A 24,812-nucleotide genomic window follows, 5' to 3' on the forward strand; every position below is an offset into this window, starting at 1 on the left:
GGAGCACCTGCTGTTTTCATCCTGGTCTGGGGGAAACTGCTGGCACTGGGCACAGCCGAGGGAGGGGTGACAGGAATCTGCAGCTCTGCTGCTGCTGGGAATTTGTGTTGCAACCAAAGCAGTTCTAGGGGCACTGTTCTTTTGGTCTCAGCTTATCTCCTCCTGTGCTCTGCCATGGTCATAGAGAGTGGCAAACCCGCACGCTGTCACCTACGCACGGAGCGTAGTGCAAGCACTGCCCGCGGCTCCTGCCTGCAGAGGAGCAGGGGGACGGCAGTGGTACCCTCAGGAGCAGGTTCTGCAGCACTCTGAGCATGCCAGCCCACACTCGAAGCAGTCCCTGAGCTATGGCTCACGCAGAAACGTCACCTGTTTATCTCCAGTGTGCAGAGCACAGTGTCTACACACAGACATATCTTGCAGCACAAACCTGGGCAGGGAAGTGAGGCCTCCGCTGTTCTGCGGGCATCCAGTGAGGACAGGGTTCTTCCAGCCTCAGGATTCTCATCCTTCAAGCCATTATTTGGAAGCAGTTATTCACTAGGGAGGCTCTGTCTAAATGAGGCTGTCTGAAAGGCTGTAGCAGGATCTTCTGTCATGCAGGAACTGCAGGCCTTGGCTTTTTGCTTCTGCCACTGTAATTTCAAAATGTATGTGCCTTTCTGGGACAGAGCTTAGTGGCTCAAGCAGGAGTCAATCCCTGCTGCTTGCTTTGGCTTCTTTCTCCACTGAGCAGTCTCCAGGTTCCTGTAATGTGCCAGCCAGTGTCAGCCTCTACTTATCCCCTTTCTGTGCATGTTTGTGACAATTTTGCTCGCTACAGCCGTGGTTGCTTAAGCTGAAAAACATTTCCAGGCTGAGCAGGCCAGTAGCAGGGTGGTTATCAGGAAAAGCATCCGTATTTGCTCTGCCTTTGGTTCCCAGATAACATAACAGAAAATTGTGTTCCCGGAAGCTGGGAGGTGGCTCACAAAATTGCACTGCCCCAGCACACGTGAAGGCAGTTTGTGCTGAGGGACAGAGGAGGAGGTGGAACTGGGGGCACAGTTGCTCTCAGTGCTCAGCAAAAAGCCAGATGCGGCTGATGGCTTTTCATGTTGGGAATGCGAAGCAGCAGCAGTTGTGCCCAGATCATTCTCCTGAATGACTTTGGTGGTTTGGAGCATAATTAATTTAAAAGTAGCTGCTACTTGCAGAGCAGCAAGAGGTTGTGCTTGTCCCCCAGTAAACATTTCCCTCTCCTCTTTTTCCTTCCTCATTCCTCTACGTAGGTGCCTGTTACAGTGGGGATTACTGTAACACACGTACCAAACAAGGAGGCCGTGGAAAAGAAATATATATGGACCGATTCTTGACAGGCGTTCCAGGGAGATGTTTATTTCCCCAGCCGCCCGGCCGGGCTGTGCCGAGGAGCTGAGGCCGGCCCGGCCCGAGGGCCCTTCCCGCGCAGGGAGCACAGAACAGCCAATGGCAGCGAGGCTGAGCAGGGGCTGGGAAACCCCGCGCCTCCCCTCAGCGCCCCTCAGCGCCCCTCGCCCCGGGCTGCAGCGTGGCGGGGGAGAGGGACCCCGACAGGTGCCTATTGAAACCCTCCTCTTTTTAGATTGGAACTACCTCTCCAGGTGGCTGGAGGGGGCCTGGTGCTTTGGAGGAGAGAAATCCAACGCTTGTTCTCTGCTCAGCTGGACATAAACGTGAAGCAAGACCAGACCTGGGAGTAGGTTCTGTGGCTGCTACCAGAGCATGAAGCATCAGCACTCCTGGCGTGGGCTGGGGCCAGTTCTTATGCACACCTGACCCAGACAATGTGGAAGGACCTTATTATCGCCAGAGGCTTTTGTTCCACATCTGCTTTCTTTGGGCTGTAAGCACTTCCCTGGGAGCACAGCCTCAGCTGCTGGTGGAAGACTGGGACCAAGTTGAAGGCGGAAATCTTGGCAAATGTTCTAAGGTAAAGAGAAAGATAAGAGCAAAACGCAACATCAATTTACCAGCCTTTAGGATTTTCCAGCTCTTGTCCTGGCTGAGGTGTGAGGCACTCTGACAGCGACACCCCTGGTTCAGAGCTCTTGCTCTTTCCAAAATGGGTGTTGGGGAGAAGTGTCTAAGCCAGCCGTGCTCCAGCAGCACAGCTGCTCAGTGCTTGGCAGCCTGCCTGGACCTGGAGGCTGCTGCAGGACCTGCTCTGGAGGCATTGCTCCAGCATGGACTGTCCCAGGAAACGGTGGGTGACTGCCTGGGATGGGGCTGGGAGGAGTGTGGCTGCTCTGCCTGGTGCCATCATCAGCCCTGTGCTCTGAGGGGTTCCTGAACGGGCAGCCTCTCATTTCACACCCTTTTCAGGGAGGCCGCCAGGAAGTAACCCCCTCATGCTGTCCTGGGGGTTGGCATGAGAGTGATGCCTGTGGGACAGGTGCCAGCATCAGTGCTGCCGCTTGCCAGCACTTGTGGCTTTGGCAGGAAGGTGCTCTACAGCTGCCCGGGGGGTTCAGCTTGCACAATTCCAGGTGGCACATACTGCTACAAAAGCTCTTCCCTGGTGTTCTCCTCATTCATATAAATATACGTGTGTGTATCTATTGATTTTTTTTAAATGGTGTTGTCTCGGTAGACCTCTGGATGAAGTTGTTTTCCTGTTACTACAGCATGCATGTTATCTAGGTTTATTCCTTTTTGATATTTCTTTTTAAAATCCACCTTTTTCCATTTATCTTATTTATTTCTTGCAAGTCTAATTGGTAAGGCTTTGTTTTTGACTGTCCCTGTTCTTCCCCTTGCCTTTGATGCAGTTACAGACTCAAAATCTTAGACATTGAGATTTCATTATTTGCATTTTTCCCTTTAGATTTTTTTATTGCCTCTGATGGGTTGATTAAAGCCCCTCTCAGTTTCTTTGCCTTCTACTATTTCAAAATTATGTATTGAAATTATCTTTTATTTTCTGTAGTCTTAACTGATCCTTTGTGGTATTTGTTGGTTCTTTTCTCTTTCTATCTTCCACAGAATTTTTTTTTAATCTATCTTTCAAGTAACATCTCCCAGAACCATAAGGACTTTTTTTTAGTTCACTCCAAAGTATGTGTAAAGTGATGCTTTACTTTAAACATGCTTTGCTCAGGATTTTCCAGCTTGCTTTTGCACTTGTAGATTTAATATTTCCCCTCACTGCTTATGTTTACACTGAACATTTGTTTTCATTTTCTAGTTATTGTTGTGTTCAGCGCAGCCTTATCTCATCGGGTGGAAGTCAAATAGTCTGTAATTGATTGCACACTTTCCTATCATACTCTATTAGTTCCTGCCAATTAGCTTGTCGTCTTGTTGATAAGATTATTGCTATCTGTACGCAGCAGTAATTGTGCTTACCGAGGGGTATTCATGCAGCAGTGCTGACAAATGCAAGAGTTTGACAGTCTCTAGAAATATTTCCTTAATCAATCCCCTCTCTCCTTGCACCAGTCTGTTGCACAAGGCAAGATATGATTTGTCTTTACTGCTGTTTTAATGCCTGCATTCTTACCCTGCCTATTTAACAGCTGCACTATTCACTGTCAGATGGTTTCTGCACAGAATGGGATGTTTTCCGTTCCTCACCATATTGCAGAATTCCTCTTCTGGAAGAGGAATTATAGGAAAACCATCTTCCCTGGTTTTCAAGAATCACTGATTTGAGGAGTGGAGCAGTTTTATTTGGACCACCCTGTTTAATTGCTATAGAAGAGGAGCAGCTCTCTGTGGGTTTGCCTGGTTCCTTTCCAAATGATATTCTGCAGTAATGGCCACAGGTACCATGTTTAATTATGCACAGTGGGAGGAAGAAGTACTTAAATTTATTTTAAATCCTAATTTTTCATCAAATGACATTAGTTGTTACATTTTGAGATGTGGTGAACAATATATTCATCTTTTCTGTTTTCCTTTTTCCTAGACCTCTGTTGTTACCTACCCTCTTTTCAACCAAGGCATCTATTCCTGAAATGAGGAGTTGTTCCGTATTTGATCACTCCCTGGTTGAATTAGTTCCTTACCTCTGCCTGCCTCTCTTCCATTTCCATGTTTCTCCCGGGGGAAGTCTGGTGCTGTGTGGGCTCACTACAGGTTAATGCGGTGACACCACAGTGTTTGCTGGTTCGTTCTTGGTGTTCTCCTACCACCTTCTCAGACTGCCTGTACATGTTTTGCTGCCACTTTACACACCTCATACAAGGACACTGATCCCAAAGGTGCTTTTTTTTCTCTGTCCCCTCTTGCCTCAGATATTTATAAACAGACATAATAAAAATATTTTAAAACCTTGCCTCACGCACATCATTGGACCATCACAGCTGTAACATATCTACCATGAATAATGTCCTGTTCTGTTAGCCTCTTTTATGGCCTCTAAGCACCAAGCTAATGTCATCATTACTTGCTGTAATCCCAAGACCTCCTTCTGGAGCAAGCACAGCTCATTTTGCAGCCCAGTGCTGGGCATGCACAACTGGAGCTGGTTGTCTCCTTGCTATGTGATTTTTCATCTACTGCTTGATTGTCTGTTCCCATTGCAGCTTCTGCAGTGGTGTCCTGGGATGGGGCAGTGCTGCTCCTGGGAAAGACCGGTGGCAAAGATCCCTGTGTGTGAGGGAAGAGTGTTTGCAACCTGCCAGCTTTCTGAATGAGGCTGCTTTGGGCCCTTAGTAAGAAGCAGCAGAGCGCTTAGCTGAGTTTATTTCCAGCTTTGCTGCCTGCCACTGCTCCTGGCCACAGCACAGCCCTGGAAATCACGGGTCAGGCTGCGATGCAGGACCTTGCCCTGTGCCCATGACCTCCCCACCAAGGAGCAGCGACGGGAGGGAATTCACTAGGAATTCATATTTTGTCTCTTACCTCTTCCCAGCAGGTCTCGGGGCTTCGACTCCGTCAGGCAGCGCTGCGGAGGCACCTGTGTGTGGTGGTGTCCCCTTTCTGCAGGGGCAGCGTGGGCATAGAGGCGATGGAGAGCGGGAGCCCGGCGGGCCCGGCCCGGGACAGAGCCCGGTGGAGGCAGCGGGAGTGCTTCTCCCAGGCGGGGGAACGAGCCCCTTCGCACTGGCCATGAAATCAGTCATGTGTAGGTTTTTGTCCAGCCCTGGGGGGTGGGGGAAGGAATGTGGGTTGGGCGAAGTCTAGGATTACACCACCGCTGAATTTTTTCTTTCCACATTTCAAATAGCCAGCACCTTTCGGTCCTGCCTTCGCCTCTCCCGTCGCCCGCGCCCCGACAGCGCCGTCCGCAAGGTAACACCTCTGCCCCCATCTGCTTCTGCCCTGCTCCCCCTGTGCCCCTCACCCTCCCGGGGCTGCCGTGGATGAGAGGTCACGGAGCGTTTTCTGCCTGTTTAATAATTTTCTAGCGTGGAGGGGTCCTCCCAGTCCTTCCCTTCGGCCGCTGTCAAACGCTTGCCAGTGTTCCTTAGTCCTCTTCATGTCTCCAAGTGTTTTATAGGGCGACTAAGTCGGGGGAGGGGAGAGGTTGAAAGTGCTGAGTTGCCCCTTTTTTAGTTCTCCCCGGACAGGGGAGCGTGTCATTTGCTGCCAGCGCCTTTTCCTGCTCTCCTGGCGAGGGAGTTGCAGGCAGGGATGAATGGCCGGGTAAGGCTCGGCGGGGGCAGCGCGCTCTGCAGGGCAGGGAGCAGGCTTGGGGGCTGGCACTGTGCGGGGGAAGGTGCCCTCCTTGGCACGAGGTCCTCAGCAACCCCAGCTTTGACACTGGGAATTGGTAAGAACCACAATCGTCACCCTTTGTGCTGTGGAACTTGGCAGCCAGCGGGGCATCCCGCCTGCAGGGAAAAGGCTCAACCCTCCCTGATCCTTCCACATGGTGTCCTCTTGGAGTTATTTGGGGGAAGGAGGGACAGTGCAGGGGTGCCCACCTGCTCTCTGCTGATCTTCTCTTAGCACACGTGTATTTAGAGATGGTGCCACAGGATCTGAGAGCAGTACTGTGGGGAGCTCTGCAGGAAACAGACAGATGTTTGGAAGGGCAGACCTTGAGAAAGGCAAGATCCCAGATGCCCATGACTTCTGCACACTTTATCCTGCTATTAGAAGGATAGCACCATTCTGAAAATCACCTTTTCATGCAGCCTTGAAGATTGTCAGCAACAGTTGCTACCATCGAAAGGATAAATTTGTTTTCCTATCGTTTCAGTTTGTTCTCTTCCTGTATCTAGGACTTCTCTGTGCTTTGTGGCATCCATCACATGGTCTGCAAAACCAGACCTTGGTAGGCAGCAATAGGAGAAGAGAAACCCTTATAAAGTACCTTATCAAGTATTTGATCCTGCTGTCATCCCCCTCCAGCCCTAAGTCTGTTCCCCATACCTGGTACAGTGGGAGCTCCAGGCTGAGCTGCTGGGTCTTCCTGTGAACACTGGGCTTGGAGGATGGGCTTCCAGAGGCAGGAGTGTTTTGAGATGAGGCAGTCTAAAGTAATGAAATTAGTAGTGGCTGTTAAGGACTGGTTTTGGACTCAGCAGTGAAAATGCACTGCACTCTTCGCACCAGCAGGAATCAGTATGAGGAGCAAGAGAAGAACAGTTTGAGGTGTGTGTGCGCATGTCCTTGCCCCTCTCTTGCCTCCCACGGTCCAAATTTCTGCCTCTCTGCATGGCTTGTGCTGAATGTAATGAAGGAAACTCTTTCTGAAGGTGGGATGGATTACAGTGTCCCCGGTGCTGTCAGCAATGGTGAAATGGTGCCCACACACCCTAGCATGGAAAAGGAAAAGGAGGAAGAAGAGAAGGAGGACCAGACCCTGGAGCGCGGTCAATGGAACAACAAGCTGGAGTACGTCCTGTCTGTGGCTGGGGAGATCATTGGCCTGGGAAATGTCTGGCGCTTCCCCTACCTCTGCTACAAGAACGGTGGAGGTAAGTGCAGCCAGGGGCACCTGGCCACCAGCACCACTCCACCATCCCTCCCAGCGTCTCAGCTGTGCCCAATTTGTGAGTCTGAAGAGAAGATGCCAACCTGCCAACATGGTACTGCCATCTGGGCCCCAGCCAGGGACTGTTTTGAACCAAGTGGGACATGGATAACAGTGGCAACGTCCCAGGGTTTCTGGTGGCTGAAGCTGTGTGGAGCTACACCTGAGGTGTGTGGAGCTCTGGTCCTGCTGGTGAAGTGGGTGGCTCTCTGCAGAGGGGAGGCAGGAAGAGCAGGGAGAGCACTCAGCGTTCTGAGCAGTGTGTCTCACTTCAGGCATCGCTTCCTTGAGGAGCACCAGGCATCCTGTGTGGATCAGACGGTGGGTCCTGGTGGGAGAGCAGGGAGCGGTGGGGGAGGCCACAGGGCCACAGTGTCTCTGCAGGCTCTATGAGGAGGAAAGTTCTAGGAGAATTCCCAGGAGCTCTTGAACACAGGTCCTGCTCCTGTGTGTGCCCATGGAGGGCTGTCCCCTGGGCCCTGGAGGCAGGCGGCAGGGACAGGGCAGACTGAAGGGGTTTCTCCTGCCTCCGTGTATAAGTACAGCACCTCTCCTGCCCCCCATGGTACTCCCTTGGCATCTGCCAGAGCTGCAAGGTGCAGGAGAGGGGACCCCTGCCTCTGATCCCCACGGCAGGGCTGTGAGGGTACGGATGGGTGTGCAGATAGGGAGGCAGGGTGCTGCTGCTGCGCTCCAGCGCTGCTCAGGCTGCGCTCCGCCATCCCCGAGGCCGCGCTGTGCTGCGGCGTGGCGGCAGAGGTGGGCTCGCCGTGCAGGTGGAGGGTTGCTGGGGGCTTCTGCAGTTTGTGGCTGCCTTTTAAAGGACAAAACTTTAAAAAATGAAAACTCAAGGTTTTTCTCAACTTCAGCTCAGCGAGATGTAGAGAGAGGGAGCTGCTCTCCCTGTCTGGTGATTAGTTGCTAATTGGGTCCTCCAGAAGGGCAGGGGAGAGGGGAAGCGGCGCTTGGCTGGGAGCTGGCGGGGAGTGAGCACTGAGGGCCCAGGGCCGAAATCCCCTGGCTTGAGCTTGGGGTAGTCTCATGGGCCTCACTAAACTGCTTTCATCCCAGTGGCATAAAAGAGGATTAAACACTGTTCAGCTACTTTCATGCTGTGTGTTCAGCGCTTGTTTCTTTTTGCCAGGTGGTCGGGCAGTTTCTTTCCCTGTTGAAAAAGGAGAATTTTCCGCATTTTCTTTTTCTGTGGGAAATTCTTCTTGGCTGCTTGTTGAGCTGTGTCTGCTCCCACTGCTGCAACTTTCCTTGGGTACTATTCCATCGATGGGAGCAGGACCTGGAATCCTGTCCAGGCACCCCTTGGTGCCAGGTGAGAGCTCAGGGAGAGCTCTGGGGAGAGGGGAGCTGACGTTTGAGCACCAGAGGCAAGACACAGAGGGATTGCTCAGCCTTTTTTCCCTGGAAAAATGGGCCTGAAGCAAAGTCCTGTGAAGTAGTAGAGGCCGTGAGGGGTTTGAAGTCCCAGGCAGATTTTTCGTCTCTGGCCTTCCACGAGGCTAGAGCAAGGATGGGGCATGAGACTCTTGTGTGGCCAGGAAAGCAGTTTCTGTAAGATTTCTCCTGGGGCAGAGCACTGTGATGAGGTGGTGCAGGACACAAGGCTCCCTCCTGCCTCACGGAACCCAGCCTACTCCAGGCAGTACTGTATCAAAACAAGGAAATGCCTCCAGTTGAATTTTAAAAGTTTCCAGAGGTTTTGTCTTACACTCCTTTAGGAATGCCGGTCCAGGCACTTGCTTCTCCCATTCTTCTGCAAAGGTGCAGGGCCTTTATTTAATTTCCAACCCCAGGTTGATCATGGCCAGCCTACAACCATCAGCTCTTGTGCCACAGGTAGTTCTGGTACAAGAGTAGAGTCTGAGGTAGTTCTGCCCTGCTGGATGACTCTTTCTCTCCCTGCTGAACTGTGTGTGGGCAGTGGTGATAACTTCTCTTAGCTTTTGCTTTGCTTGCCTAAATATGAGCCTCTTCAAGAAAATGGTATCTGCAAAATCTGAGTTATGCAAAGAGCCAGTCTTCCTTTCTTTAGGGATATTTCAGCATAACAAAAGCAGAGTAGTCCTTTACATATTTAATGCTCAGTGCCTGATACCAAAGCCCTACACAGTAGAGAAAAACAACAAAGAAAAGCAAAAATCTGTTCTTTTTTGCTCTTGTTTGTGCTTGCTTTCACCTGTAGTGGCAGGGTCAGGCCCTCACTGGGCAGACTGGCCCCGCTGATTGGGAAATACCAGGGAAGCCTGTCTGGTGGTGTGGCTGCCAGCACTGCACCCCTTTCCCAGCTCCCCAAATCTGCCAGTCCCAAGGGCCCCCACTGCTGAAAATGAGATGGGGAGGGCACTGGGGCTGGTTATGGAGTCATTTCATCCTGTGTCCCCCAACCTGGGATATGAAGGCATTGCAGAGACAGGTCTCTGCAAATTTTTCCTTCTCTCCACCATGATTCTGTGTTATTTCACAGCCCATGTGTCAGGACCCTCCTGAAACCTTCCTGAAACTCGACATAATTGGAGGTTAGGGGACAGGTCAGACTGCAGGCTGCAAATAGAGGAAAACTGGGCTGGAGAGCCTGACCTGCTGCCTCAGAGACCTCTCCCTAGTTAAATACAAACTTTCATATGACAACAATCTTTCTTGGGAGCAGGCTTGATTTTCATGGTGATATGATTTTGTGCAAGGTGGGAGTTGAGGGGATGATGTTGAGACAACACTGTTTCCCCTGCCATCTGCCTTCACCAGCTTCTGTTCACGGGTAGAGGGACAGTGTGTGGGCAGATGTGCGTTGTTCCCGCAGGGCTGCCAGGTGTCACAGAATCACTGAGATTAGAAAAGGCCTCTAAGATCATGGAGTCAAACCATTAAGCCAGCACCCCTTTCAGCTCCTGTTTGTCCACAGGGAGCTGCCAAGGTGCCTCCCACCCTTGTCTATTTTCCTCTTCCTTTTTCTTCTTGCAAGAAGGGGGGGCTGTGGCTCCGTACCCGGCCGAGATGAGCACAGGGTGGGAATCCCAGCCAGCCCCCAAAGTCCCCTTTCCCTGCCCCTGCATGCTGGCTAAGCTTCTTAATGAAATCTCCTGTGTTTTGAGTTCTCATGCACCAGGATTGTTATTTCCCATACACGCCCCCTGAGCTGAGCCCAAAGCCAGTTTGCATCACACAGGCAGGTAGAAGGCCTGTGCAGGGAAACCACCACTAGTGCCTGCCTGGGTTGCCACCCCTGACCCTGCATGCCATCTGAGCCCACCACAGCCAAGATGCTGCTCTCTGCTTGGGTCTACCTCTTTCCTGACCTGTGTCCCTGCCTTTCAGCAGGGCTTGAGCAGCTCCAGTGGCACATGAGAGGTCAGTGACACATGATGTGCATGGACCATCTTTCAGGGCTGTCTCCTGTACTCTGTGGGGTAAAGGCCATTACTGTACTCAACATTAACCTGGGGTAATCAAAAGCTTGAAGCATTTTCTCTCTCCCTGCCTGTGTCATGGCAGGGCTGGAACAGGAGGGCAGCCCTGGCCGCTGCTGTGAGGTACATACTTTCCTGCATTACTTGCTCTTCCTTTGCATGTCTGCTGCCTTTTGGCGAGCAAATGATTGAGCAAACCCACAGACTGGGCAAGAGTGTCAGTCTCCATGTGCTCCTCAGAGCCTTGGTATTGTCATCCATGGGTTTGTCAGCTTGCTCAGTCACAGTAATCAATGTGAAAGGAGCCACCAACCTCATTAAAAGTTGTAATGTCTTTACAGCAGTGTTCCTCTGTATTTCCGTACAGCTATTGACAACGTCCTTCTCCAGTCTTTGTATATATTGAATTATTCATGTAATCACATCACTCCAGAAGATAAAATGTGGGGGAATTTTTTTCCTGACATTCTGTCTGTGATCTTCCAACCTCCACAGCCCCCATCCTTCCCTGGCTGTCCCACCCAGGAGGAACCTGCCTGGTGACTGGCTGGAGACAGCCTGACATCAGTCACCTCATGGGGCTTATTCTTCTGTCTGCCACTTGAATCTGCCAGGTGCCTTCTTCATCCCCTACCTCATCTTCCTCTTCACCTGTGGGATCCCGGTGTTCTTCCTGGAGACAGCACTGGGGCAGTACACCAGCCAGGGAGGGGTGACGGCCTGGCGCAGGATCTGCCCCCTCTTTGAAGGTGAGTGGGGGGAGCTGGGAGGGCGTGGTGAGATGGGGAGACCCCACCTCAGAGATGTGTCTCCCTACAGCCTGGGTTGTTATGCACCTCCACACATCCCCTGCCCACCTGCCTGGGAGCCACTGGCTGCTCCCTTTCCAAAATCATGCTGGAAAAATTGATCACCTTTTTCACCAAACAGTTCTCATTGTTACATTGCATCCCAGTTTCCTTCTTCAGGGCCACAGCTCTGGCCAGGAGCTTTGTGCCCAATCAAGGTTGTCCTCTAAGAGGTAAATGGGGAAAGTGCTTCTGGTGGTTCTGAGGAACTTAAAACATCCTGCTGTTTTTTTTAAGTCAATGCTTTGTCATCTTTGGGAGTTTGCAGGTAGCTTAAAAGCTTACCGGGGAAAGGTGTCAGCTCTCTTAACGAATTGTTAGTCAGATCCTCTGTTTCTAGCACTGTTTCATCACAGTTATCCAGCCTCAAGCCACTTTCCATGATTTCTCTGAAAGTCACAGTTGCCTCCTCCTCATGTGCCAAAACCTTTAGATGTTTCTCTAACACCTCCTAGAGCAGGTGTGCAGTGTTAATACAAGAGCTTCCCAAATAAAAATGAAATGGGAAAGTGAAAAATATTAAAAAAATATATTTTTTAGACGAGATGTGACTCAGCAGGTGCAGCTCCATGGGATGTTTCTGCCCTTTGGGTGGTTTTCCAACCATAATCTGCCCATCCCCTGCTCAGGGTCCCTCCCATTGCCACCCTTTGACCAGGGAAGGCTGTGGCGGGGGCAGCAGGAAGAGGGGTGCCTGGGGCCCCTGACTGGGTGCCCACTGATGTGGCACAGTGGCCGCTGGGGAGGGGATGGTGGCTCTGGTGGCCGCCCCACTGACACTCATCCGGCAGCACACTCCAGCTGCAGAGCAGCAGCTCCCAAAGGGAATCCTGCTCCTGGCATGTGGGTCACCTGCCTTCGGGGCTCGCTTTCTGCAGGAATTGGCTACGCCTCACAGGTCATCGTCATACTGCTGAACTTCTACTACATCATTGTCCTGGCCTGGGCCTTGTTTTATCTCTTCAGTTCATTCACCATCGACCTCCCCTGGGGCAGCTGTGACCACGAGTGGAACACAGGTGAGTGTGGAGCCCTCTCCCTGTCCTCCAGCAGATCCCAGCTGAAGGAAACCTGCTGCTGCCCGGGGCCGAGCTTCAGGAGAATGTCTTGCTCCTGTGTGGGTGGGACACATGGGGTTTGGGGTGCTGGGTCACTGCAGTGCTGTTGTCACTTTTGTGGGAGAGGCTTGGTTGATCTGGGTCTTTGCTAGAGAGCACCAGTGCTGGACAGTGGTGACCTCCCTGGTGACTCCTGCTCTGGGCTCCAGCTACCATGGGCACCTTCCTTCTTGGCATCTTTCAGTCATCCTGTTCTGTGTGTTAGCCACAAACCCAGTGCTGATCAGGACTGTGCCCACTGGAAGGAAAAATTAACTGCTGTCATCTTAAGCGTCCTAGATTTCTTGCCAGCCTTTCCATGGAAGGGACTTTGTTTTGTGCGTCCTTGGGACTGTGTGAGATTTGTCCTGGAGTCAATGTCAGCGAGTCTCAACACTGTGGAGGGACAGGGAGGGATTTTTCAGATCCTCTGGTACTCTGGGCACTGTTGCTTACACTCCTCCTCTCCCTGGGCCTTTCCTCCAGAGAACTGCCTGGAGCTCCAGAAGGCGAACTCCACGTTCAACGTGACCAGCGAAAACGCCACGTCCCCGGTCATCGAGTTCTGGGAGTAAGTAAAGGACAGGCCTGGACACCCCTTCCCTCACAGACATGATTTCCCTGGGCAAGGGACAAACCCTGCAGCAGCGCATCCTATTAACCCGCCCTTGCCAGAAGAGGACACAGGGCAGGAGGCTGGGCAGGTCAGAGTGACAGCTCTCAAGGGCAGCCCTGTCAGTCAAGGTTAACATCACTGGGCCCATGGTGTTGTTCTGGAGCTGTGCTGGCATGCCTCAGAGCCACCTGATTTTGTCCTTCTCTGAAGCTGTGTTCCTGTCCCTCTGGACCTTTTGGCCTTTTTGGTCTCACTGACCTCTTTCCTTTGAATCCATGCTGCTGTGTGACACCAGCATGTTCCCAGGAGGCTCTGGCATGGTGGGTGGTCATTTTTGTAGACGAGCTAGTCTCATCTCAAAAAGAGAAAAAGAAGTGGTGTTTTCACTACAGGGTGACTAATATGCAAGTTGTGCTGAGGAGAGAAACTCACCAAAATCAAACAAGTGCTAGGGTCAGGCAACTTCACACTGAAATTTGGTTCCTCGTGTTCATTGTTTTCTCCCCTTGTGTTAGTTACCCTGAGGTACAGAGAAGCTTTATTTCTGGCATGAGGGCATAGGTCTGTTGGCTTAGGATCTCTGATGATCCTCGGCGGCCCAGTTGAGCACTGAGCCCTGGCTGAGTGACTGCGCAGGGATCCCCTCTGCTGCCACCACACATTTCCCTTGTGCGTTTGGATGGATGGAGGGCTCTGCCCCCGCTGCCCCGGCGGTGCATGGAGCGCACACGCGGCACCCCCAGGGCTTCCTCAGCTCAGCACAGGGACACTGCTTTTAAACGTCAAAGTTTTTCAATTTTCTTTGTCTCCTGTGTGCTCTCCGAACCCGTGTTCTCCCTCCGCCTGCTGCTCACAAGCGATTAGATGGTGGCCTGCCTTAGACTGCTTTTCCTGAACACTGGAAAAGTTGTTGTTTCCATCACTGCTGTGACCGTCCCTGTGTTACTGGGGAATAATGGGCATGGGACTGGAAATTTCCACCGTCCATTGCTTCTGATGCAGCATCTGTTCCTGCGCTCCCTGGGCAGGGAGGTAGGAGGCCAGCATTTCTTTGAGGAGCTCTGACCTGCCAGTGAGCCGATGGCATGCTCCAGAGGTCTCTCCTGGCTGCAGTACAGCACCCAGTTAGTTCCAGTCCATGGGCACCATTTCCACGGGTTAGAGTCCACGTCCCTAGAAGCAGGAAAAGAGCAATGTGATGAAGTGCATCTGAGAGAGCAGTGTGATTTTTCCAAGCCTTCTCTCACCCCCTCAATCTGCTGTAAGGCTGTGGGGCAGGGAGGGCAGCAGTGTGTCTTAGACTAGGGTTCCCCAGCAGCACCTTTATTTTGGGATAATTGCTGTCTTTTGCAGCAGGGCGGACATTGCTGCTGGGCTCCAGTGTTGCACAAGTCCCTCTCTGCCTGTCTCAGGCTTGGCTTTTTGGGACTGCACCCTGGGGTTTCACACTCAGGTCCAACTGTGTGGTGTAGGAGATGGAGGAGGATGAGTCCTTCCTTTAGTAAATGACAAGGAAGATTTGACATACACATGGCATGGAAAGGCTGCTATTATCTGACCTCATTTGTACCAAGGTCTACATAGCCCAGGATTTTATCTCCACACTGGCTGTAAGAGGATGCTCTAGGTGGCCTCTTCTGACTGTGCAGTGGGGATTATGGTGGTTGTGGTTGGGTCTTAATCACAGACTGTGATGCCCTGTGCTGCTCTGTGTCCTGAGGTGAATTATGTGGCTGCCACAAAAAAGAGAAGTGTGCTATGGAGAAGGGGTTGGACAGCATTGCTTCTTGGGTGGTCCTGATGGATTCTGCATGGTAAGTGCAGTGTATCCCTCACTTTGAGGATTGGAGCATGTCAGAAATGTAGGTGAACTTTGCGTGTCCTTGCATGACCTGCCAGGCTGGCAGTATTTTTCAGAGGAGAGCACTGCTTAATTCCTCTGGGGCTTTCAGCTCAGACCTGGCTGGCCCTGGTGAGTAAGACAGCTTTTCTCCCCAAAGCCATCAGGCACTGAGGAGGTGAGAACCAGCGTGGTGTTGGGAATGTTAGTGGCCAGCATCAGTGACCCTTGCGTGTTCCTTTGCTTCCTCCCAACGCAGGAGGCGAGTGCTAAAGATTTCTGATGGCATCCAGCACCTGGGTGGTCTCCGCTGGGAGCTGGCTCTGTGTCTCTTGCTGGCTTGGATCATCTGTTACTTCTGCATCTGGAAAGGGGTCAAGTCCACAGGCAAGGTGAGTCCTTGGCTCAGGTCAAGCTTCTTCCCTTGGTCACAGCTGGAGCACTGGTTCTATTCACCTTTTGTAGGTTCAGAGAGGTCCTTGAGGTCCCCGGGAACCCCTCTCTGCATAAGCTGGCAGGAGCCTGAAGGGCTCAGTGTGCAGCAGGAGTGTGAGCCAGGCTCTGTGCTTTTGGGTTGGAAAGGATGGGAGCACTGAGGCATCTCAGAGCATTAACTTCCAAGGTATATCCCCATCCAGCCTCTCTCCATCCACAGGCCCAGGAGACCCTGCATTCTTCCGCTGTACATGGTGGCTGCTTGTTCACCTCCTTCCCACCACAGGGTGAGCAAGCAGCATGTTTTTGCTTCTGCTGGCAAGTGCAGCTGGAAAACCTTCAAATTAATTAGATATAAACAAAGGTAACCGTGATGGCCTCAAAGCCCTCTCTGCCCCAGCACCATGGGAGTTGTCTTTTTATTCTTCTGGTTTGTCCCAACTCTTCCTACAGTTGCTTACGTTCTCCAGCAATAAAGGTCTCCTTTTTCCTTTCCCACATTAGTCACTACAGAGTTATTTCTTTGACTGTTTTTGGGAAGGATTGGTGTGACTGTCCAGCTCCATTCCATGCTCCGTCTGTTACAGTGTGCCATTCTCATTTGCACTGACCCCATTACTTAGTTTCTGCTACCGCCTCCTGACCCCATTCCTAGCCAGCTTTGTCTGGAGCCAGCAAGAACAGATGGAAATGAAAAGGTTTAGTGTGTTTCCTAAATGGTGTCTTCTCTGCATGTCTTGAACAAGCCATCATGTGTGATGGGGTGTAAATTTTAACTGCACCCGTTTCCATCAAGTTGATGGCATGGATGTTAGCAGTTTCTCTTGTTTCCAGAATGGTCTGGGATTATGAAACATGACAGGGAAACCAAGCAGCTTGCAGGGATGATATTTTCTGATTTCCATGGAGTAAAATTAGAAGAAAAGAGCAACTGCTTGCTGTGGTAGCCTGGTAAAAGAAAGCAGAGGCAGTCTAATAACACCTAATATGATACTAAGATACAGCAAACGTAGTGTGGGAAGTCCTGAGAAAAAATTCCATCTATTTTAGATAAAAGTTCTAGGTCAAATGCAAATGATTTTTAGCAAAAAGTACTAGTGATGGTGAGATCTTGAAAACGGAAACCTTTTTTCAGTGAAGCAACAGTGTCCATAGGTTTATCAACCCTCCACATATTTCATAACCTGACTAAAATGATGGCTGTGGGAATATACCCCACTGGGAAAGAGATATTCCTTAATTCTGAGGATTTGCCTGTGGAGGATCAAACACCCTGAGCTGAAATCACCCTGCTCTGATCAGCAGTGATTCTCATCCTCCAGCACAGGGACAGCCCGACCCCCAGGAGTGCTCTCACAGGCAGGAGGTTGTCACAGATGGAACCACTTTGCTGAGGCATGTGGATCAGATTCAAATAAAACTCTGGATGTTGTTGACCAGCATGTGACAGAACAATCACACTGATCCTGGCAAGGTTCCTAGTGATGTAGTTAGTGCTAACAATGCCCAAAAAATAAAAAGATTGGGCCTGAGCCAAGCACTGAGTAATATCTCATTAGATCCAGATGTTCCTGTTGTTAGATAGAAGTTTGGCAATCTTAATCCAGCAAAACCATCTCCAAATTCAGGCCTCTGGTCTTGGTGGAGGTGTGAGTGACTGCAGAGTGAAAAGCTTAACACACTAATTCACATGGGCTGTAAAGCACATAGGATGTTACCAAAATGTGAATCCAAATCATATGCAGACAACTACCAGTTTGTATCCTGAGCTCATCAAAGCTGATGTTATTTAGAGATCAAGCTAAGTATGTGCAGCCTGGCATCCTGGAAGAATATGCACTAAGGCTCAAAGACAATGAGTTGTTTTTATGATTTTTGTTTTTAATCTGGCTTTCATAGGCTGAGGAAGCATAGACTTGCATCCCATTATTTCCTGAAGGAAGACTTTGGTTGTGTGGTAAATACAGTGATGATGGTTAAACTTGAAGGGCTTGCAGATTTGATTTACTGTCACTGTACAGCTCTAAATCAGAGGCTCCTTGAAAATTTGAGACTACAGGGAATGATGGCATTTGCTTGTGCTGAAGGATTCTGTCCTTGGTTTCTACAGTGTTCAGGATGCAGATTTAGAGGGACAGGGGTGAATCTGCTCACACAGACATCTCAGGCAATCCAGAGCCTCAGCAAGGAGGTATTTTTCAGTGATCTGTGTCAGTGTTATCCAAGACTGCTGAGATATGAAGAGCAGGGCACACGAAATGCACAGAAAACCTGGAGCTGCAGATAGAGATTATAGTCTAGTATTGGGTTTTTTCAAGGATGGGATATCTCTCAAATCCTGTCCTACAATACAAAACTGAATCACTGGAGAGTGTGTGTCCTGACTTAGGGGAGGACTCGCACTGCAGCGTCAGGTGCTTTGGACATTGCTTTATTCTGATGGAGTCTATCAGAGTGGGTCCAGAAAACAAAAGCTCTTTTTGAATACTACTCAGATCATGAAGATTATCCAGGGGCAGGGCAGAGGTGGTTGTACTGTCCAGGGAAATCACGTGCTTGTTCCCCTTAGGACATCCCCTAAGGCAAACTGCTGAAGATGTGCCACAGCCTGTGACTCCCACTAAGGGATGGTGGGCTTTAGGTGGATTTTAAAGCAACTTATTCTGGGTGGATGGGCAGGTGTGAGAAATGGATCACTTCACATCCTTACATTTTGCATTTCCTTCAGAGATGAGCTCTCCAGTGCACAACTGCCAGAGACGAGAAAAGAGCTGTAGGGTAGCGTTCAGGTGCAGCATGCTGATGCAAGTCCTCGCTCAGCACGTCCACACAGGAAAAACCAGAAGAAGCAACATTTCTTTTTTGGCCTAGCATGATAGTGAACAACCTCTTCTGAAGATGGTCAATAATTCTTTAAGGTGTGGAAGCAATGCAAAAGGATTAATGACATTACTTGAATTGTTGAGGAGGTTGCATGAGTTCTCGATATGAGTTTGTGTGGGAAACAGACTGCAATGTGGTGTCATTGTGGCATGCTACAGCAGTTAGCCTGAACAGTCCTGAAAGTACCCTGGTAATCCCCGAAGTGAGTGTCACATTTACCAGAGGTGAAGTCCCTGAAAGGATTAGCTGATACTGGTTTCCAGCTTTCCCCCAAGGGATGTAGCTCCCTTGCTAGAGAAAGGGATTTTAACCCTACCCTGAGTATGTCTGCAATACTGATGGGGCTAGTGGCATAAAAAGCAAGAGGACGCATGTTCAGTGTCCTTGTTTGGGTCTGCATGCTTGGTGGCAATTCTGAGACACGCAGCCCTGCTCTGTCCAAAATGCCCGTGATGGGTAATTGAGCTGGGGTCACTCAGAGGCAGCAGCCCCGAGTTGCTGCAGTGGGAAGGGCTGGGCACAACCCCTTTGCCAGTTCCGGCTCTGAGCTGGGGACCCCCAGCACTGTCCCTGGTGGTCCTTCAGTGGCAATCACGTTTCAGGGCGTATCTCTCACCTGCACACCCCTTCACCCTCGCCGCTAAACGCTCTGGAGAAGAGACTCTGTGTGTGTGACTCAGGCTCTGTTTGGAGTAGGGATGTGAACATGGATACAGGGGGCAGCTCCTTCTCTGATGCATGTGGGTATTACACCACTGGCTTCACCAGACCCACTCTGACTCCAACCTGCAGACAGCCTGGCTCAGGGTCTGGATCACTCCTCGGATTAAAAAGGTTTTCTCTGGCTCCAGACATGCAGTGGCATGTCATAAGTTTCCTGAGTGCATTTTAAAATGCATTTCTTTCTACGGCAGGAGACAGCAAGGTGCTCAGCAAAGCAGCCTGACTGGGTCAGTGCTGTGCTACCGGCCGGCACTGTGTGCTCTGGCCCGTGCTGCTCTCTCACACCTGTCCCTTCCTCCTCCTCCCAGGTGGTGTACTTCACTGCCACGTTCCCATACGTAATGCTGATTGTTCTGCTGATCAGGGGAGTCTCCTTACCCGGGGCATCCCAGGGAATCCTCTTTTACCTTTATCCAGACATCAGTCGCCTTGGGGACCCTCAGGTAAGGTGGAGCGGGGGGAACGAACGGCTAAGCTGTGCTTGCATGGATTCCTCTGGCAGCCCTCACTCTCTCCTTTTTGTTTTCCTACTCTCTTCCTTCCAACCTCTACCTTCTGACCCCTCTTTTCCCCCTCTGTGGCCATAAGGCAGAGCTGTGATACTGGTGTGTTTTCTGATAGTCCCTGCTCTCTTGCCCTCCAGTGCTGTTCCCATATTTTCCTGAGTTGACTCTGAATTGCTCAGGGGTATGGGCAGTGGGATGTAACCTTCTATTACACGTGGTGCCAGCTGTCCCTCCCCTTTCCTGGGGAGGCTCCGGTGCTGTGGAGCCAGACTGTGCATGGGTGCACTTTGCACCGTGCCGGCAGCTTGTGGGGATGAGCCCTGGTTCTGGCATGTTTGCTCCATCTTCCTTGGGAAGCATGCCAGGTGCATGGATGCTGGGAGCCATGGCATGCTGCAGCAGCAGCCCCTGGGGCCTGGCTGCCTTCCTCTCCTTCCCATCCCTGGTGAGAAATTCCTGCCTGTTTGACAGGAGGGTCAGTGCCCGACTGCTGCTTTTAATCTCTTTGGGACAAGCTCTTCCATGTTAAATCCTGGCTCCAGCTGAGCTGCTGTACCAGCCTTTGTGTGAAGGTGTTTCCAAAGGAGATTAAAGGGTGCCTGCCTGGAAAATAGGCCAGCAAAACCCTTGGTAACCCCGTTAACTCTTTCTGGTCTAGCACCAGTGCTGCCTCAGTTATTAATTTTGCAAATGGGAACGTAAGTGCTGGTGGATGTATGGCAGGAGCGGGGTAGGACAGCTGCTCCCTTGGCATGGAGGTGCAGAAGAGTGTGGAAGGGTGTGAGGACAGGTCTGTACTGTGTTAGTGTCTCCATTTGTGCTGATCAGGTACAAGAGGCTTCTGAAATGAAATAATATTTTTGAATGGTGCTCCTTCCCTTCTGAAAAGTCCTATTGTCACCGTGGCTGTGTTGCCCAGGGGACTGAACTAAGCCACTTCAGGTGTGCCGTGGTTGGTTCTAGCTGTGTCTGCATTAGGTCTGTCCTGGCAAACTCTTTCAATTGCAGCCTGTGCTTCAGAAGCACAGCTTCCTTCCAGCTTGGAAAATGCTGGCGGAAAGGCAGAGCAACCCTACAGAATAAGAGGATGGCTCTGAACCAGGGCAGGAAAACTCTGCTGAACCAAGGGAAAAAAACTTGCTTCTCCCTCCCCAACTCCATCATTCCCCAATGAATGCTACACTTCTGAGGGAGAAAAGCAGGATTTGGCAGCAACAGTTGCCTTCCTGTAGCATGTTGTAACCATCCCGCTGAACCGTGTTGCAGGGCTTGGAGCTTCTCCTGTGTCTTCCGCTTGGAGAGGGAAGGGTTAGTGCCCCAAGCCCCACATGTGTGGCTGTGCTCCTCTGTGCAGGAACTGTGGTGTGAGTCCTGCCAGCCCACGGGGACCAAGTCGATTATAATTGATTTGTGCTCAAAGGACAGTGAGCTGTAATTGTTTACCAGCAATACTGCCCAGAAAAATGGGAGATTCTTTAGTGCTCGGGAAGGGATTCTGGAAATTAAAAAAAAATTTAAAATGACCTCTCCAATCTGAGCCTTATGGGAAGGCATTTCAAGGGGAGGTTTTAAAAAAGAGCAAACAGTGTGTAAGGGGACAAAATCAAAGCTCCTCTAAAGCATATGAGAAACTAGGTGAAAAGAGGGGATGAATTATTTATCAGATTCTACCAGGGGAGCAGCAACAGCTGAGACATGATTAAGTGTCAGAATATCAGCCTGGTGTGTGGAAATCGCTTTTCACCTGCCAAGTGACCTTGGACAGAACTGGGAAGTCCTGTCTATGAGAGCTCAGTCGAGCTGATTGATGATGGTCTCTTCTGGCTGTGAAGTCTACAGTGCCCTAAATCTTCCTGCACCTTCATTTCCTCAATCTGTGAAATGCCTATAATTAAAATGGTAAATAAATTGCATTTGATATGTAGATCAGACCATACAGAGAACTGCCAAACCAAGGTGTTGAATAATGAAGACCAATTATGCTCTAATACAAGCAGATAACAGCAAAACCACCAAAGAGATCATCTATGTTGAACTGCATGTCCCCAAACAAAAAAAAAGTCCAAAAAACGAGGGAATAGCTCATTTTTTTAATATGTAGACAATTTAATATTATGACATTAGCATGTCAGCCATAATTAGGCCCAAAGTCTTCTCCCACTCCTTGACTGCATTGCTGTGCTCCAGAATCATTCTGTGTATTTCACAGCGTGGACCAACAAAGGGTTTTGGGGTCATCCTCCATTTCTACTTTTGATCGCTCCACCCTTTGCATTTATCAGTTTTATCAATTGTTTTATTCAGTAGGAAATGCTGGAAATTTATGAATGTCATTAAGCAGAGGGATGGATAGTGGAATCCACTAGTGAGAAAATGAAATGAGAGGAATTCAGAGTAGAAATAAGATTTAAGTGTGTAAAACTTGTCATTAAAAGAACTTTTCTCAGGTGCTGTCAGCTCTGTTGATTGAGGCTTTCATATCACTGCCAGTCACTGTTTAGACAGACAGATATAAAGAGAAAACTTGATGGGCTTGATGCAGAAAGTGGTGGCTTGTGTGTTTGGGTTTGCTTTAAAGAGAAGAAATGTAATGGTCTCCTTTCACTGTGGTATCAAGTCTCTTAGCTAAATTTCATTAGCTTTAATGAGTGAGAATGGAGAGAGTTGTGCTCAGAGGCTGCTGAGTTTATCTGTCTCTAGAAAACCAGCAAATGTTTCTCAAAGCCTCCCACTCTTACTTTCCTCCTGAAATTTCCAGAAAACCCCCACCTTGCTGTATTTGCTTGTACTTCATTCAGTCTTTATATAAAGAAAGAAGCTTCTGTGACAAGCTGCTTTCCATCCCAGGTGTGCTGAAGGCCCCTGAAGTTGGGGGCTGTATCCCAGTCCGGGGGGCAGTGAGGCACTGGAGGTGCCAATGGCCAGCCGAGTTGTGCATTACTTTTTGAATATCCTTCCCTATGTCCCTCTCATTTTCTTTCACCCATTTCCCTGATGGTTGTGTTTTGGAGCAGGGTTTTCCCCTGCAGATTTCCCACATGGATCTTGCTTCCCAACAGATAGGATAGGAAGGGAAGGCAAGAGAAGATGCCCCCAGTTTGTTGGGGGGGGTCTGTCCATTCTGCCTGTGGCTGCAGAGGGAGAATGCTGAGGTCATGGTTTGGACCAGGGCAGCTCGTACAGTCAATGCTGAGCTGAGGATAAGCCCCTCCAGCCACCACGGGGAGGATGTGAGAGGTGTGTGCATCTTGCAGGGCTGGGACCTGCTGGGTTAACCATGGGCCCCTGCAGCCACGCTGGGAAGGGGTCAGAGCCCCAAATTCAGCCCCTTCCTGCTGCTGCTCTATGGCCAGTGAACGCCGCTGCTTCCCTGTGCGAGGTGAGGGCGACCACAGGCCTGCTAAATATTATTTGTTCCCCTCATTTATTGCTTTCCCAGCAGGCCTTTGCCTTGAGCCGGTGTGCCGGGTTTGTGCTGTTGCCGGCACCCCGCTTTCCCCTTCTGCAGGCGTTGTGTTTGTTTGGTGCGGAGGCTGTCCCGCTGTGCCCGTGGGGGACACGTGCGCCGGCAGGGCTGTCCCTGGCAGGGCTGTCCCTGGCAGCTGTGCTTGTCCCCACCGCGCACCCCGTGCCGTGGCAGAGGGGCCGCGAGCCCGGGCACTGCTCCTGCTCCGCCCGGGGGACGGAGGCCAGGTACCGGGCTGCAGGCAGGGAGAGCTTGATGCTCCCACAGCGTGCCAGAGGGGCTCGGGGCTGGAATTCTCTCCTCCGCCTTGCCGGAGTGATGCATCCCTGTGGGGTGAGCCGCAGCTGTATTTACCTTAGACGGCTTCCTCCGCCTCCTTGTCCCATGCCTGTTCCCAGCCCTGCTGCCGTGGGGCCCGGCTGTGCAGCCCTGCTGAGCCTGATCTCAGCGCTGACATAGCAGGAAGGAATAAAGCTGTCCGTCTGTCTGTCTGCCCGCAAGCAGCAGGGCGGGGAGGACCATAAAGCCCGGCTTCCCAGGCAGCACGGAGCGCCCCTCGGAGCACCACTGGCCCCTTTGCACCTCCCCGGGGCAGGCAGCTGCGTTCCTTGGGACGAACCGAACCGGGGACCTGTTTGTTTTCTTGTGTTTAAAGTAACCCCAGTGGTGGGAGGGCCCTCCTGGGTGCAAAATGTCCCTACAGGTCCCCGGGTGACATGAGGTCAGTGTTCTCAGGCAGGGTGTTGTAGGGGCCTTGAGTGCTGGCACAGGGAGATTAACTGGGGAACAAAGCCCCTGTTCCTCACTCCCGAGGAGTATTTTCCAGGCAGATGGGGCTCAGGATTGGGAACGTAATGCTTGGCTGGGTGTTGGCTGGGCAGGAGGAACAGGAACACTTTCCAGAAATGTCAGTGACCCATTCTCTGTCTTTTCTCTGCTGGGATAAATGGGGATGGGGGAAGCATTGCCCTGGGCTGTGCAGCAGGGCCTTAGCTCTGTGCTGATGCAGCACTGTGAGACGTGGGCTACATCTTTGGGCTGGCACCTGTGGGCTAGTCTTGAGCAAAGGGGAATGTCAATCATCTGGAAATCGTGCCCTGGGAGTCCTGCAGCGAAACCATAGGAGTCACCATCTTCCCTTCTAAGGCAGGGATGTGTTTGTGTGGTGCAGTGGGTGGCTGGTGGGTAGTGCCAGCGCCACAGGCTGACTCGTGAGCTGTGATGTCGTGAGCAAAAGAAATGCTGTTTGAACTGTAGCTCAGGATCTGGCTGGTTTTTGCTCTCTGCTATGCATTACAGCAAGCGTGACCCTCCACACAGCATGTCCTCACTCCGTGCTGTGTCATCTCTGCTTGCTGATGGGGCAGTTCAGTGCTTCTCAGCATGCCACCTCTATCTGATGTGTGGCATCCCCCAGGGTTCAATAACATTTTGGTCAAAAGTGGTCTTTCTGTTATTTGTATGTGCTTTGAGAACTTCCTAAGGAAGGATCTGTTTTGGTACTGGGAGCTATTAAATTCCAGTACATGTAATAAAATGAATATTGCTGAGAAAATTAAGGGATGAAGGAATGGCCAGAACCATCTTGGATAACTGCAGCTCAGGTGTAAAGGTTTTGGCTAAAAGCAGAGAGTAGGAGGCTATTGCAAACTGGAGCAAAAAACACATTCAAAGAAATTGAATATGAATTAAATAAACTGGATGGCTTAGAAAAATGCAGACAACAATTAAATCAAAATACCTGTGCTGCCAATATGCCAGCAAAATCTGAACAGGATAAACTTTACCAGTCTCTTTGGGAGCAGTGGCCAGAGAGCAGCAGGATGCTTTTATCTGCAGTGGAAAAAAGTGCCCTGCCTGACCCTGTGAGGCCCTTTAGTCAGAGTGGTCTGGGAACAGCTGAAAAAAACATTTCTCTGAGTGACTACAGGGAGAGAAACGAGCACAGGCAGCAGGTTGGGGAGGAAAGGTTTGAGTGGCTGTTTGCTGAAGTGAGTGGTCCATGTAGCCCCCATGAGCTCTGTGGGTCTCGA

The 24,812-nt window shown here is 50.8% G+C and overlaps 1 protein-coding gene across 1 annotated transcript in view; it reads left to right on the plus strand.

The window, feature by feature from the left end:
• SLC6A13 (solute carrier family 6 member 13) overlaps positions 1 to 24,812 on the plus strand; it is a 39,495-nt gene that overhangs the window by 3,710 nt on the left and 10,973 nt on the right. The window contains 9 exon segments of the mRNA XM_069003708.1: positions 4,877 to 5,089; positions 5,192 to 5,227; positions 5,230 to 5,256; positions 6,669 to 6,890; positions 10,980 to 11,114; positions 12,092 to 12,232; positions 12,797 to 12,881; positions 15,026 to 15,158; positions 19,116 to 19,250. Coding sequence (XP_068859809.1) covers positions 5,074 to 5,089; positions 5,192 to 5,227; positions 5,230 to 5,256; positions 6,669 to 6,890; positions 10,980 to 11,114; positions 12,092 to 12,232; positions 12,797 to 12,881; positions 15,026 to 15,158; positions 19,116 to 19,250 — 930 coding nt within the window. The 5' untranslated portion in view covers positions 4,877 to 5,073.

This window comes from Aphelocoma coerulescens, chromosome 1A (genome assembly GCF_041296385.1).
Source record: "Aphelocoma coerulescens isolate FSJ_1873_10779 chromosome 1A, UR_Acoe_1.0, whole genome shotgun sequence".
Classification (NCBI taxonomy): Eukaryota; Metazoa; Chordata; class Aves; order Passeriformes; family Corvidae; genus Aphelocoma; species Aphelocoma coerulescens.